Source organism: Rhinatrema bivittatum, chromosome 2 (genome assembly GCF_901001135.1).
Source record: "Rhinatrema bivittatum chromosome 2, aRhiBiv1.1, whole genome shotgun sequence".
NCBI classification, from domain to species: domain Eukaryota; kingdom Metazoa; phylum Chordata; class Amphibia; order Gymnophiona; family Rhinatrematidae; genus Rhinatrema; species Rhinatrema bivittatum.
Window position 1 is genome coordinate 378,741,583 of NC_042616.1, and position 13,801 is coordinate 378,755,383.

The 13,801-nt window shown below is 44.3% G+C and overlaps 1 protein-coding gene across 1 annotated transcript in view; it reads right to left on the reverse strand.

The window, feature by feature from the left end:
- GABBR2 (gamma-aminobutyric acid type B receptor subunit 2) overlaps positions 1 to 13,801 on the reverse strand; it is a 2,655,237-nt gene that overhangs the window by 82,949 nt on the left and 2,558,487 nt on the right. The window contains 1 exon segment of the mRNA XM_029587103.1: positions 5,179 to 5,413. Within this exon segment, the coding sequence (XP_029442963.1) occupies positions 5,179 to 5,413 (235 nt within the window).

A 13,801-nucleotide genomic window follows, 5' to 3' on the forward strand; every position in this document is an offset into this window, starting at 1 on the left:
TTCAGCGAATGAGTTAAGGAGTTCTTCTTTTTGTTGCCTCATTTCTGATCTGAGGTCCATGAACCATTCCCGCAGGAGGGATTTAGTGGGGAAGTCAGAGGAGTCTGTTACCTTTCCCGGGATTTGTTGCGGGGACAGGATCAGGGCCTCCGAATCTGAGCTGTCCGCCTTGCCATGCTTGCCGCTTGCTCGCTCCAGCCCTGGGTCCTGCAGCTCCATCGCGGCCTTAGTAAAGGAAAACCGCTGAAGCTTGCCAATTTTTTCTTTAGACGACATCGGGTTGAAGGCACAGTCTCCGCACAAGTAGCTGATGGGGCACTGAAATCGTGAATGCTAATAAATCAGGCTTTCGGGGTGAGGTAAGATTGGGAGCTTCAGGCGCGTGCGGCCATCCTGTATCGCGGCGAAACCACGCCCCCCACCACTATTACTTTTTGCACCAGATTCTGCATTCCACTTCAAACTAATCAAATTGCTGTAAATATCGCATGTGGTAGAAAAAGGGGCATGTTAATTTCCTACTTATAGCAATGTGCACTACATAAGCACTTCGCTAAGGTATTACCGGAAAGTACGTTAACTTTTCACACATTGCGATAATACCTACATAATTGCATTTTCCTAGCTGCAAAGTGCTCATTTCACCATGAGAGAGAGAGAGAGAGAACAAGACTATCTACAAGGCCCTTGTAGTAATTAGCTATTTATATCTCTATAGGAGGCCTACCTAGTAACTTGAGGTGAGGTTTAGGTAGTAGTATAGGGGCCACTTTTACATGCAGAGTGAGACGCATGAACAGAATAGTACACTCTTGTGAAGATTTGATGTGATTTGGAGGGAGGAAACTCACACCATCAATCTAGGTTGAGAGAACATTGTACAAATCTCATCTTTGTGTGAGTTTCCTCAAATCTTTACAAGAATGTACTGTTCTGTTCGTATGTCTCACTTACAGGTCGATAATCTAAGGCCGCGGTAGAAAGAGTGCGGCAGTGCCTGGCGCACCCTCGTTCCACGCACGCACAGTTCTCTTCACCTACCGCTCGATACTCTCTTCTAATTGCATGCAAATGCATGCCACGGCTGCGAAGTGTTAGGGAAGCGTTAGGCCCACGCAACCCATTTTACTGTATAGAGCGCCTATACAGTAACCTGGGTGCTCGGGCCTAACGCTTCACGGCCACGCTGGTATCTGTCATTTCAAATGTCATTTGAAATGACAGATACCAGGAAGTCGGGATTGCCGTCCCCTCTCCCCTCCTCCCGAAGCAAAAAAAAAGTGAAAAAAAAAAGTTGCGAGAGAGAGAGGGGAGAGGACGGCAATGCTACGCTCGGCGACTTACTTTTGCAGCCCCCCTCCTCCGGACATCGTGGCTTCCCCCGTGCCAGTTCCCCTTCCCCTCCTCCCGAAGCAGGGCGCGAAAAGCGCGAAGCGACTTACTTTTGCAGCCCCCTCCGGACGTCGGACGACCTCTCCTGCCTCCAGCTGCTCGCGAAGATGGGCGCCTGCACGGCCACTGAAGACGTGACGTCACGACGTTTGGCGTCACGGCATGTGACGTCACGTCTTCAGCGGCCGTGCAGGCGTCCATCTTCGCGAGCAGCAGGAGAGGTCGTCCGATGTCCGGAAGGTGCTGCAAAAGGTGAGTCACTTCGTCGCTTTACACTGCCAGTCCCTTCTTCCCTCCTCCCGAAGCAGGGCGCGAAAAGCAGCCTTGCTCCGGGAGGAGGGAAGAAGGGACTGGCAGTGTAAAGCGGCGAAGCGACTTACTTTTTGCAGCACCTTCCGGACATCGGACGACCTCTCCTGCCTCCAGCTGCTCGCGAAGATGGACGCCTGCACGGCCGCTGAAGACGTGACGTCACGTCTTCAGCGGCCGTGCAGGCGTCCATCTTCGCGAGCAGCTGGAGGCAGGAGAGGTCGTCCGATGTCCGGAAGGTGCTGCAAAAAGTAAGTCGCTTCGCCGCTTTACACTGCCAGTCCCTTCTTCCCTCCTCCCGGAGCAAGGCTGCTTTTCGCGCCCTGCTTCGGGAGGAGGGGAGGGGGAACTGGCACGGGGGAAGACACGATGTCCGGAGGAGGGGGGCTGCAAAAGTAAGTCACCGAGCGTAGGATTGCCGTCCTCTCCCCTCTCTCTCGCAACTTTTTTTTTTCGCTTTTTTTTTTCTTCGGGAGGAGGGGGGAGGACTGGGGCTGCCCCGGAGGCCAGCATCCACGGACGCGGCCAGTGCAGGTGAGAGGGGGCTGGGGGAAAGCTTGCTGCCTACCCTTACCCCTGCCTCTAACGCAGGGGTAGGGGTAGGCGGTAAGTTAGCAGGTTAAACGCGGGGCAAAATGGCAGCGATAGTCGGGGCGCGCGTTACAGTATCGGAGGGGAATAGCTAATTCCTTCATTATACAGCTAATTCCTTCATTTACATATCATATACATGCTGCGTGCGGAAAGGGTTATGTGTCTGTTTTAAGAAGCGCTAAGGACGCGTGAAACTGGAGACTGTATCGCTGGATCGCCTTTCGCGTCCGAATTGTGCGCTCCCAGCACGTTACAGACGGGAAATCTTCAACCGCACGTTACAGTATCGACCTGTTAGTATGTAAAAGTGGCCCCTAACCCCTACACTACTACCTAAACCTTACCTCAAGTTACTAGGTGGGCCTCCTATAGTATGCAGCTATTTATGCTATTATGATGCCACCCCAGAGGCTCATGCATGCTCTCTCTCTCTCGCAATTGAAAAAGATGTATTTCTTTTCGGTATTAAAACTGTGTGATATGGGTTCTCAAAACCAGCCCACTTTTTTTGAAAGCCCATCCCAGACTCCTCCCCTTTTAAAAATTTGCATCGTGCCAAGAGTTATGGCGCTTATCGCGTGTGTTAAGGCGTTTTTCACATGCATTAATGCGTTAACGCATATGAAAATGCCATAACGTGATTTGATAAATGACCCTATAAAGCTAAAGGACAACTTGGTTCTAGAAACTTAATCTCCTTGACAAGACATTTACCTCGTTGATACCCATCATTATTGTGTTTCCACATTTGGTAGCCTGCCTAATTTCAGTTAGCATTTCACAATATGTTTTCCTACCCTGGTCAGGTGGACGGTAGTAAACTCCCATTGCTTTTCTCCTTCCCATCACACATTGAATCCGTAGAGATTCCAGACAACAGTTTATTTCCTGCATGATTTATTTAAAAAATGTATTACCTGCAATTCGCCCACAGTTCAAGGAGGGATACAACTTAACATTCCTAAAAAATATGTACATAAAAAATGATCATCATAAAGACAAGAGCTCCTCCAAAGTCTGAGTGCTTGCCTGCACTTACTGATTCTCCAATCTATAGTGCAAAATCAATAGCATTACCTAACCTTGCCCTGTGAGTTAGACAGGAGGAAGACAGAATGAAGAAAAGAAAGAGAAAGAGAAACAAAAAAGCATAGGAAAAGAAAAAGAAAGAATAAAAGTAGACATTCTCAGAGTATTCAGTACGCCACATGACTCTGAACTTTTTCACATATAATGCCATCTCACTACCAGTTCAATCTTCTCTGTCATTTCAATATATTTTGTACCGTGGGATCAGTGTGCCCCCAAGGCACACTTTTTCCACCAAGATTCTGATATGTCTATTATGTCAATATATTCATCTAGTGCCCTTCATTCTAACTCTCCCACTTTATTTTTTAGACTTATGGTATTTGCATACAGACACCTGAATGTATACTTTTAATCTTTATCATAATCCACTTACTATGAGTTGATTTAGATAGTTTGCAACTAAATCTGCACTGTTCAGCCACTCTGAATTCTCCTTTCTTATGGTTTCTTTTGTGGATACCCTGCTCCGAACTATGTACTCCTGAGCGACTGATTTAGTTTAAAGGCCGCTCTATCTCCTTTTTAATTGTTAGTGCCAGCAGCTAGGTTCCATTTTTGTAAAGGTGGAGCCCACTAGCGAGAATAGGTTTCCTGTTCCCAAAAAGTTACCCAATTTTTAATGAATTTGAATTTCTCCTCCCTGCGCTATTGTCTCATCTGCGCATTGAGACTCCAGAGATCAGCTTGCCTCCAAGGTTCTGTGCATGGAAGAGGGAGCATTTCTGAGAATGGAAACCTGGAAGCTCTAAATTTTAGTTTCCTACTTAGTAGACTACATTTAGCATCTAGCATCTCCCTGTCACGTACCCACATGGACCACAACAGCTGAGTTCTCCCCAACCTATGTAGGTGGTGTGTGAAGTCCGCAACCCTTGCATCATGTAGGCAAGTTATCAAGTGATTCTTATGGGCACTAGCCATCCAGCTATCTATATTCCTAATGATTGCATCACCAATAATAATTGCATCCACTCCCTACCCTTCCAGACATACAGCCCTGAAGTTGCAGCTTTGGTATGAGTGGATAATACATCTCCTGGACAGCAGGTCCCAGCTACAGTATCACTTCCCGCTATTGATAGATGCTGCCCTCTTTCCTCATGTCTTTCTCCTTCAAGGCAGCACAGAAGCTTCCAGAATGGAGGTTGGACTGCTCTATATTCCTTTCTGTCTGCCTCAGCTCCTTCAGGTCAGCTACTCTAGCTTCCAGAGACCATACTCATTATCTGAATGCTAGGAGCTCTACCCAACTGAAAGATAATTATACACATGCCACTCAGTGTAAAAGACTGGAGAGCCCTGGACTATCTACAGGACTGTTGCACTTATATGCATACTTTTGAAAATTTAAAAGTAAGCAAATAAGTGCAAAACCCTCCCCAACCCCATCCCCAGGAAAGCCTCCGATCAGTCTAGGTAAATTTACACATATACAGGACTTATGCGTGTACACTACATTTATGCAGGGAAATGCATTTGAAAGTGTACACAGAGAGACAGACAGAGTGAATACAAAAATTTTTTTTAATGGAAAAATACTCTAAAAAGGTAAAAGGATGGGACATTTCAGAGTTTTGCACTCATTACTTTTAAAAAATTCTCAGCTGCTCACGCATTTTCTTTTAGAGCTGAAGCCTAGGATAGTGCCCTGCTCTGCACAACTTTAGTCTTGCTTGCATTACTTTTAGACAGGGCTAGGGGGCAAAGTTATCAGCTTCCCAGTCTAAAGGAGCAACATAAGAACAGTATCCAGCACTGTCTACTCATTATAAATTATATACTTGTATCTACAGCAAGTGGCATTTAAGGATCTGCCACAAACCACAAGTGTTAGCTTGGCTACCTCTGTAATTTTCATTCTTAGACGATGATTCTCAGATTGCAATCCTTCTAATCGAGATGTGCTGGCTTGATTGACACTGGTGACTGATGTTGATGTTTTAGAATCTTCTTTTTTCTGGTTGTGAGTGAACTGGAACCTTCTGTTCTGAGTTGCTGCATCAGGGTTAGTCCTCAATGTAATGAGCTGGAAAGTTGAAAGACAACAAACATCTTTGGAGATCTTTTTAAAATATTTATCATTTTAATATGTATCATCAATTCCTTTTAAACCTACAGATATGTCTTACCTGTGTCATATTCTATCTACACTACCTACAAACATTCTGAAATATTTTCAGGAATATCCAAATCATGAACAATAAATATTTGTTTCAAAATGTGTAGCTATTGGACAGAAAGAAAAGCAAAGTTAGTAATATGCTAGAAAGTATATATAGATTTTGAATCATATTTAGACAAATCTTTGAGCATAGAAATGGAACAGAAAAGGGTTTTTTCAGTAGCGGGCCCTATACTTTGGAACTCACTCCCTGACTCTCTTTGTCTCATATCTTCCACACAACAATTCAAGAAAACATTAAAAACATACTTATTTCAGAAAGCTTATAGTTCACTGACTAATTCTTAAATTCAGATTCATCTACAACCACCTCATTACTTACACCAACTCTAACGTATCCCTGTTACTTAATCAATTTGTGAAAGTATTTTGTTTGTCTTATTAATACCGGGCCTATTTTAGATCTTATTTATGTTTAGTTAATTTTAATTAATTGATTTTAGTTTATTTAACTTTTATTTTATGTCTGTTGTGAATCATTTTGATTAATTCTTTGAATTGTAAAAGTGGTATATAAACATTTTTAAATAAATAAATAAATAAATAAGAAAAAAAAATTCCAATAGTGAGGAACAAATTAAAAGAATGATTGAAAGGAGAGAGCAGATTAGGAGAGGAGAATGAGAAGATGACAACTATGAGCAACACTGTAGAGGGTATTTGGCAGGGTCCTCTGGTACAAGAAGCCAGCTCACCATTTTGCTGTGTGGTTTTTCTGTTTCCCTTTATAGGGCCAGTATGCCATGCATTTTCTGTTGATTGAGTCTTTAATGCCTCAATGGAGACTTTTAATTGGAAGGGAGTTTCTTTCCACCCTCCCTATCCTTTTTTATATTGATTTATGTAAGTTCTGAGTACACATTAACTAGGGACTCAGTTACTTTCTTTTTCTATTTTAACAACCATAGGAGAAGTTCCCACTAAAAAAGGGGACTTTGAGATCATTGCGAACTGTGGAGACTTAGGACTTTCAGCCATTCTTAGTCATCATGAACCCCATTCAGATTCATTTGGATCTACTGAAGATTTTTGGAGAGGAGGAGGAATACCAGTATATTTCTGATACTAAAAAAGAGGACATGAAGAATAAATGGTGCCATCCAGGTACTGTGAGGAAACCAAGGAGAGGTAGGAAATAAATAACTATTTGAAGACACATCTAAAACTGGATTTCATATTTAATATTTTGCTTACATTGGGAGGGAAAAAGTAAACTTGCTCTATGCCACTGGAAAGGGAGAAACATCAAACTAAAGACTGAATTAATTGGCTTCACCATCTTACATCTTTTACAAGACTTTAAAAGGTCACAAATTTATCTGGAAGCACTTGTATCAAGAAGTGAATTAAATTGATATAAAGATCATTTCACTATTTCATCATATCTCAGTAAAAGTAATGTTGGAAATCAAGTCAGCTTCCAATGTGCTTCTTATTGCATACAAACTGATAAAACTCATTAATGCTGTTCTCATCACTGCAGTACACAAGGGGGTCCATATTCAACCGCTAAGCGGCTAGATAATTTAGCCACATACACCTTTCTGGCTAATTTAACCATGATATTTAGCGGCTTGACAGCATCACTGAATATACCCGGTTATCTTAAAAGTTAGCTGGATAGGTGTATCCGCTTAATTTTAGAGCTGCCTGCAGCATGGCCAGAGATAGCCGGTTAGGTTCACCGGCCAACTCTGAATATTGAAGTTAGAAAGTTTACCTAACTGGCTAACTCCATTCCTTCCCGGAATGCCTACCGTCTGCCCCAGAAACTCCCCGACATATCTGGCTAAATTCAATTATCCATCTATCGGTAAATGGCTTTTGAATATCTACCCCAAGAATTTTACTGAAGGAAAATACTAAATGCAATGCAAAGGGCTTAGAAGTTATCTTTCCCTCCGCTCAGGGAATCCTGGAATATAAAGTAATTTAATATCAAGGGAAGTGTACCACCTAAAATTGTGATTTGAAATATGGTCTCTGGAACCACAATCTGGGACAAATCTGCCCAGGAGTTACACTGAATTATTGCAATATAAACAAAAGCAATGGGATATTCACACCTAATCCTTGGAGGCTACAGTGATTCCTCTTGGGATATTAAGCAGAACAATATATTTCTGTCCCAGTGTACAGCAAACTTTCCCTATCATGTAATAGGCTTGCTATGAAAATGGTATTTCTTTAAATGAGATCATTACATGAGGATGCACTGTCTTGAAACAGAAAAGTAGAAGGCACACAAAGTTCAGAACCAGAAGAGTTGAATAAGTAGTTGGAATAAATACAGGGATTTACTCAGGTAACCTCAGTCTCGTTAAGGGGCTATTATGAGGTGGGCTATAAATAATGTTCCCTCTAAAGTATATATGTACATGGTTGCACAATGTTATCTTCAGTGGCTGCACATACTGAAAACCAAGCTACACAACCTGTACTGTTGCACTATCACCAAGACCCGAGAGGACCATTTGTGCTCAAACTGCAAGTATTTCCAAAATTCACAGGCTGGCACTGTCTGGCTGCTGATCTCACAATGCATGAGATCAGCAGCTAGGAAGTGTCAGCTTTTGAATTTTGAAAATGATCATAGTGTTGGCACAGCAATTGGCAGTGGCAGGACAGGTTCCTACTGCTTAGTTAAGTCAGCTTTGGGAGGCATGGAGCAAGTACAGAGACAGGGAGTGAAAAGAATGAAGTGGGAAGGAGAAGGAGGCTAAGGATAGAACATATGTACATAGGAAGTGGCATCCAGAAAGAGGCAGAGGGCAGATGCTTGCAATATGGGTTGTGGAGGGAAGAATTGGCAAGGGGCACATGTTGGGGAAGGAGAAAAAAAGGCATATGCTTGTTTTTTCATCCGGGGCCCGTGTCTGTGTGGGAGGAGGGAGAAGGCATAACAAAAAATAGGAACCCAAGAAAACAGAATAATAGAAATAATTACAAATGACCCCCTTGTCCCTCTCTGTGGTAGGAAAAAGGAGAAAGAGGCCATTGCTGGGGATGAGGTGGAAAGAGACAGAGGGCAGATTTTGGGGACAAGGTGGGAAAGATAGAGCAGAAGCTGGGGAAAAAGGGAAAAACAAGTGTGTGGGGGGGGGGGGGGGGGGGAGCAGAGGCTGGCAAAAAAGGTGGTGGTGTTATGCGCGCCAGCCACAGCAGACCTGCGGCTCAGCCCCCTCACATCTTTTCAAAGTACTCCAGCATCTGGTCCCCTCGTCTCTGGCGGCTGTGGGCTGCCGGCTTCATCCTTGGGCCGCCCCTGGTGCCTCCAGCTCTGCTACAGCTTCTGATGCTCCACGTCGGGCCTCTCCACGTGGCCCGCAGAGAGACGCTGTCCTGACCAGCACCGCGCCCCTCCCTAGGCACGCGCACAGCTATTCTTTAAATAGGGCCCACGGTGGGAACCTGGCCGCGGCCCCGGATGATGACATCGGTGGAGCTCCGGTATATAAGCCCGGGCTCCGCTCTCTCAAATTGCCTTTGCAACAGGTCCCCTCGTTAGTCGAGTACTCGTTGCCTCTTCAGTTCCTAGTCCCAATCTGATTGCCTTTGTTCCTGTTTCCTTGTTCCTGGTTTCCTATTCCTTCGTCTCTTCTTTGGATTGCTGACCTGGTTTGACCTCTGCATTGCCTGACTACTCCATTGCCTCTCTCTAGCCCTGGGACCTCTGCATTGCCTGACTACTCTCCGTTGCCTCTCTCTAGCCCCGGACCTCTTGCATCACCTGACTACTCCGTTGCCTCTCTTCTGTATCAACGGACTACTCTGTTTCCTCTCTCCAGCCCTGGACCTCTGCATTGCTTGACTACACCATTGCTTCTCTCCAGCCCTGGACTTCTGCTTCGTCTGACCATCCTTTTGACTATCTCCTCATCTAGACCTCAGCCTTGCTTGCCACTGCTTCCGGATTGCCGCCAGCCCTGATCCCAGCTTGCTTAAAGATGCCTCTTCAGCTTTTGTCCTGGACATGGTTTATTCAGGCTTCAGCCTGCTCTTGCTCGGGCGCCCTCTGTCAGACTGTGTTCCTATTGGCGCCTGGGACTCCACCTCTTCCAGTACAGACTAATACCTACACTAGTTGCTGCCTCTGGGCTGACCTCGATCCACCCATCAACAACCACTGACGGAGGCCACCTAAGTCCAGCCATCCCCGGTACCCAAAGGCTCATCCTGTGGGGAACGAGGGCTGGTATTGGTGAAGCACCAGCCGGTCTCTATCCATCAGCCCTCTCTGCCTGCTGATGGTGGGGACCCATAGGATCCCTCCTATGGGTAGCGTCAACCCCACCTCGGCCCAAGGGTCCACCTCCAGGGCAACAGGGGGCAGATGCTCGTGAAATTTGAGGAAAGGCCAGGCACACACCAGAGAAGGAATGAAGAAGGGAAGGGAAGGGAAGGGAAGGGAGGAAGAGGCACGAGGCAGATACTAGGAAAGGCAAGAAGAAGAAAGGGAGAGAGAAATCGTTGGTGGGTGAAGACAAAGGATAAGAAATTGGAGGGATGGGAAATGATACATTAATGAGATGAGGATGATGTGGAGATGGAGGAATAGGAGGTGGTGGAGCAGGGGATGAGAGACAAAAAGGAATGAGAAGGTAAGAGACAGGAAAATGGAGTGAAAAAGTATGTTCAAACTGAAAGATGTGAGAAAAGCTAAGGATGCATGTGAGAAGAGAAAGCAATGAAGGGAAGAAAGATGGAAGCTGAGAAGAGAAAAAAGATGGAGCTTGGGCCCCTGCTTGTGGCGGAAATGGTGAGGGGTAAGAAGAAGTACAAGGCAAGAGGAAGGATGTTGAAACAGCACATGATGGAAGTACCTCTCCCCCAAAAAGGCAAAGTTACCTGCACAACAGTAGTGCTTCATCTGCTTGATTTTATGTTTTCATACATGTTCTTATGTAATCCACCCAGAATTGTGGATGGAATGATATATAAAATTTTTAAATATATAACAAATAAATTTGCATTCCCTCTGGAAAATAGAGGAAAAATTGGATGTAATAGTTTCTCTTTGGAAGATTATCTAAACGTGTGTTACACAAGATGTTTAAGCTATAAGTTTGTTCTTTAAACACTCTTCCTTCACTTCCAAACATTTAAAATTACATTCAGTTGAATACCGTGATCTTAACATCACAGAAACATTGATTATTATTATTGTTTTCTGTCAAAAATATTTCCGAAAGAGGCAAATTAACCTGATGTGGTAAAGATATGTTTAAAAATATTTTTACCATAGGCAGAAGTACAGAAAGACATTCAGTAATGCTCTTTGACATTTTACAGTCAATGATCAGCTGTTCTCTTCACAATACAACTTACAAGTAGAGCCCTTAGTTTTCTGCAGCAGATTTTACAAAATTCTGCAGCAATAGTTGACAAATGTGCATAATTTTGCATATATTTGCAATTTAAATATAATTTTTAACTATATAAAAATTATATATCATTTTATAAATTATATATTGTTTTCTGATATCTCTGTGTCCAGTTAATTTATTGGTTCTTTATTAGAGATCAAGGAGGCAAAGAAACAGTTTTTGAGGGTGCAGACTGAAGAAGCAGTAAGTAGGTCACAAGAGATCTTTTGGATTACATAATCCTTGCTGGGAGGAGGTTGCAAGCCCATACTGGTGGATAACAGAGTTGCTTGATGGTGATAGTTTTGTACAATTTTGAAATGGAAAAGTTCAGGAAAATTGTAGTTCTATTGGGCAAGCGTCAGATGTGGGGGAGGAGGATGGATTAGGAGGATGGATTGGTGGAAGCGGGAAGATAGGGCAGAATAAGGGGGATTGTAAGGATAAGATGGGTGTGGCACAGAGTTAAGGAGTGTTTTGTCTTCTTGTAGAGCAACTAAATATTGCTTGGATCTGTGCCCCCTCTTTTTTGTTTAGATCACTTCCTGCCGATTGTTGCAGAAGTTACAATCTGTGATTAATTCCTCTCTTCTTTACCAAGTGTGTTGAAAAAGTTAGTGGTGACTTCCTGTTTGAAATGATTCACTTTGGATAGGATAAATTGAGCTAGTTACTGTTCTGTGACCAATTGACCTTTCCTGTCTAAACTAATTGAAAAAAGTGGTGTGTTCTCAGTTAACTAGTTATTTGGATGAGATCAAGGGGTGGAGGGGTGCCAATCAGGCTTTAGGAAGGGATATGGAACAAGACAGTTCTTAGCAGTACAGGATGATATTTTGGGATATAAGGATAAGAGAGATTCTGTAGTTCTGATGTTGTTGGACCTTTCAAATGCTTTCGATATGGTGAACATGGGTTGCTCTTGGAGAAATGTAAGAAGTTGTATATAGGTGGGATAAAGCAAATGTTGCTTAGCTGTAACAGGTGTTCTCACAGGACAGCAGGATGTTAGTCCTCACATATGGGTGACATCACAGGATGGAGCCCTGTATGGAAAACTTTTCTGTCAAAGTTTCTATAAAGCTTTGACTGACACTGGCACACTGAGTGCACTGAGCATGCTCAGCCTGCAATTATCCCTGTGACAACAGGTGTCTCCCTCAGTCTCGTCTTATAGCAAAAAGCGCAAGTGAAACTAAAATAAAAGTAAAAACGTATACTGACCCAACTCCGTGGGGGTGGCGGGGTGGGTTCATGAGGACTAACATCCTGCTGTCCTGTGAGAACACCTGTTACAGGTAAGCAACATCTGCTTTCTCACAGGACAAGCAGGATGGTAGTCCTCACATATGGGTGAGAACCAAGCTGAGGATGCCCGAGAGTGCACCAAATGCACCCAAGACATGCAAAAGACGCAATGACGGGGGTGGAATTTGGAACGGAAGTCATCCTGAAACCCTTAACTGGTTGGTGGAAGGATGTGAGTAGTTAAACCGAAAAGAATAGGAGTAGAACGGACTGGCCAAACATGGAGCATGCCGGCTAGTTGTATCTAAACAATAATGGCTGCAAAGGTTTGGAGAGAGCTCCAGGTCACAGCCTGATAAATATGTACAAGCAGCACTGGCTGAAGGTAAGGCTATGGAGGCTGGGACGGACGCAACAGAGTGTGGTTACACACAGTGTTGTAGTGAAATGCCTGCTTGTTGGTAGGAAAAAGAGATACAGACCGTCAATTAGGAGGAATAGGTCTGTTTGCCCACTGGAACTCGCAGCTTGGGCTCTTGTCACAAAAGGAAGAGTTAGGTGGAATTCTATGGAGTGAAGTGCGGTCTAGATAGAATGCAAGTGCACTATTACAGTCCAAGGAAGTGGAACACCCTCTCGCTTTGGTGAGAGAGAGGTGTTGGGAAAGTGGGCAGAGTATATTCTGAGTAAGGTGAGACGCAACGTCTACCTTAAGAAGGATATGACCCTGTTGGTAGAAGTGATGTCTATGAGGGAAAGAGTTCCCCATGGCAGACTGTTAATGAGAGGAACGGAAAGGGCTCGAACGGAAGAAAGTAGGAGTCTTGTAAGCACGAATTACATGTCCCATTCCGTGACTAGTGAAAACAGAGGCGGCTGGATCAATGGATATCCATGGTAAGCTGAACTCAGAATGGGTTGACCCGTTAATTGGGTATCCCCATTACCAAGTGGGTACGCCAATTGGAACCGAGGTGTACCCATGTGAAGGATGTCTGGGGAGCAGAATCCGAGGGAGTAAGAAAAAAGACTGGTGTAGAAAAAAAAGAAAAAGGGTAAAACCTTTTGTCAGCTTCATGTGGTACAATCATTGCCATTTTGAATGGTAGGATTTGGGTGTGGAAGGGTTTTTTGTGATGCTAACAGTACCTGAGAACATCAGTGAGTCTATGATATGAGACTGACTTGTGAGAAGGCGAATTGGTTACTGTGTGTGATAGCCGAGAAGTATAGGAAGCATACTGCTCTCGGCCAGGACTGGGATCTGAAGAACCGTGAACCACGTCCCGTTTGAGCATTAGAAGAGTGCTGGCTATGAGAGGCAGTAAAAGAGACACATATAAGAGGGCCTTGATGGAATAAAGGCGCCTATGGAACGCATTGGAAACATGTGTAGGGAGGAGAATCCGTGCACCATATGGTTCGATGCGGATGCAGAGGGCAAGTTCGGTTGACCTCGGCGCTAGAAGATTTCTCTTGCTACACATGTAGTCCCGAGACCATTCGAGAGGATGGAAACCTATAGGGAGAAGGTCTTGTTAGTGCGTGCAGTAAGTCCTGTTAGATACGTGGTCCGAGGATGCAATGAAGCGAGCAAGGGCCAAGGGTAGAGCTGCTG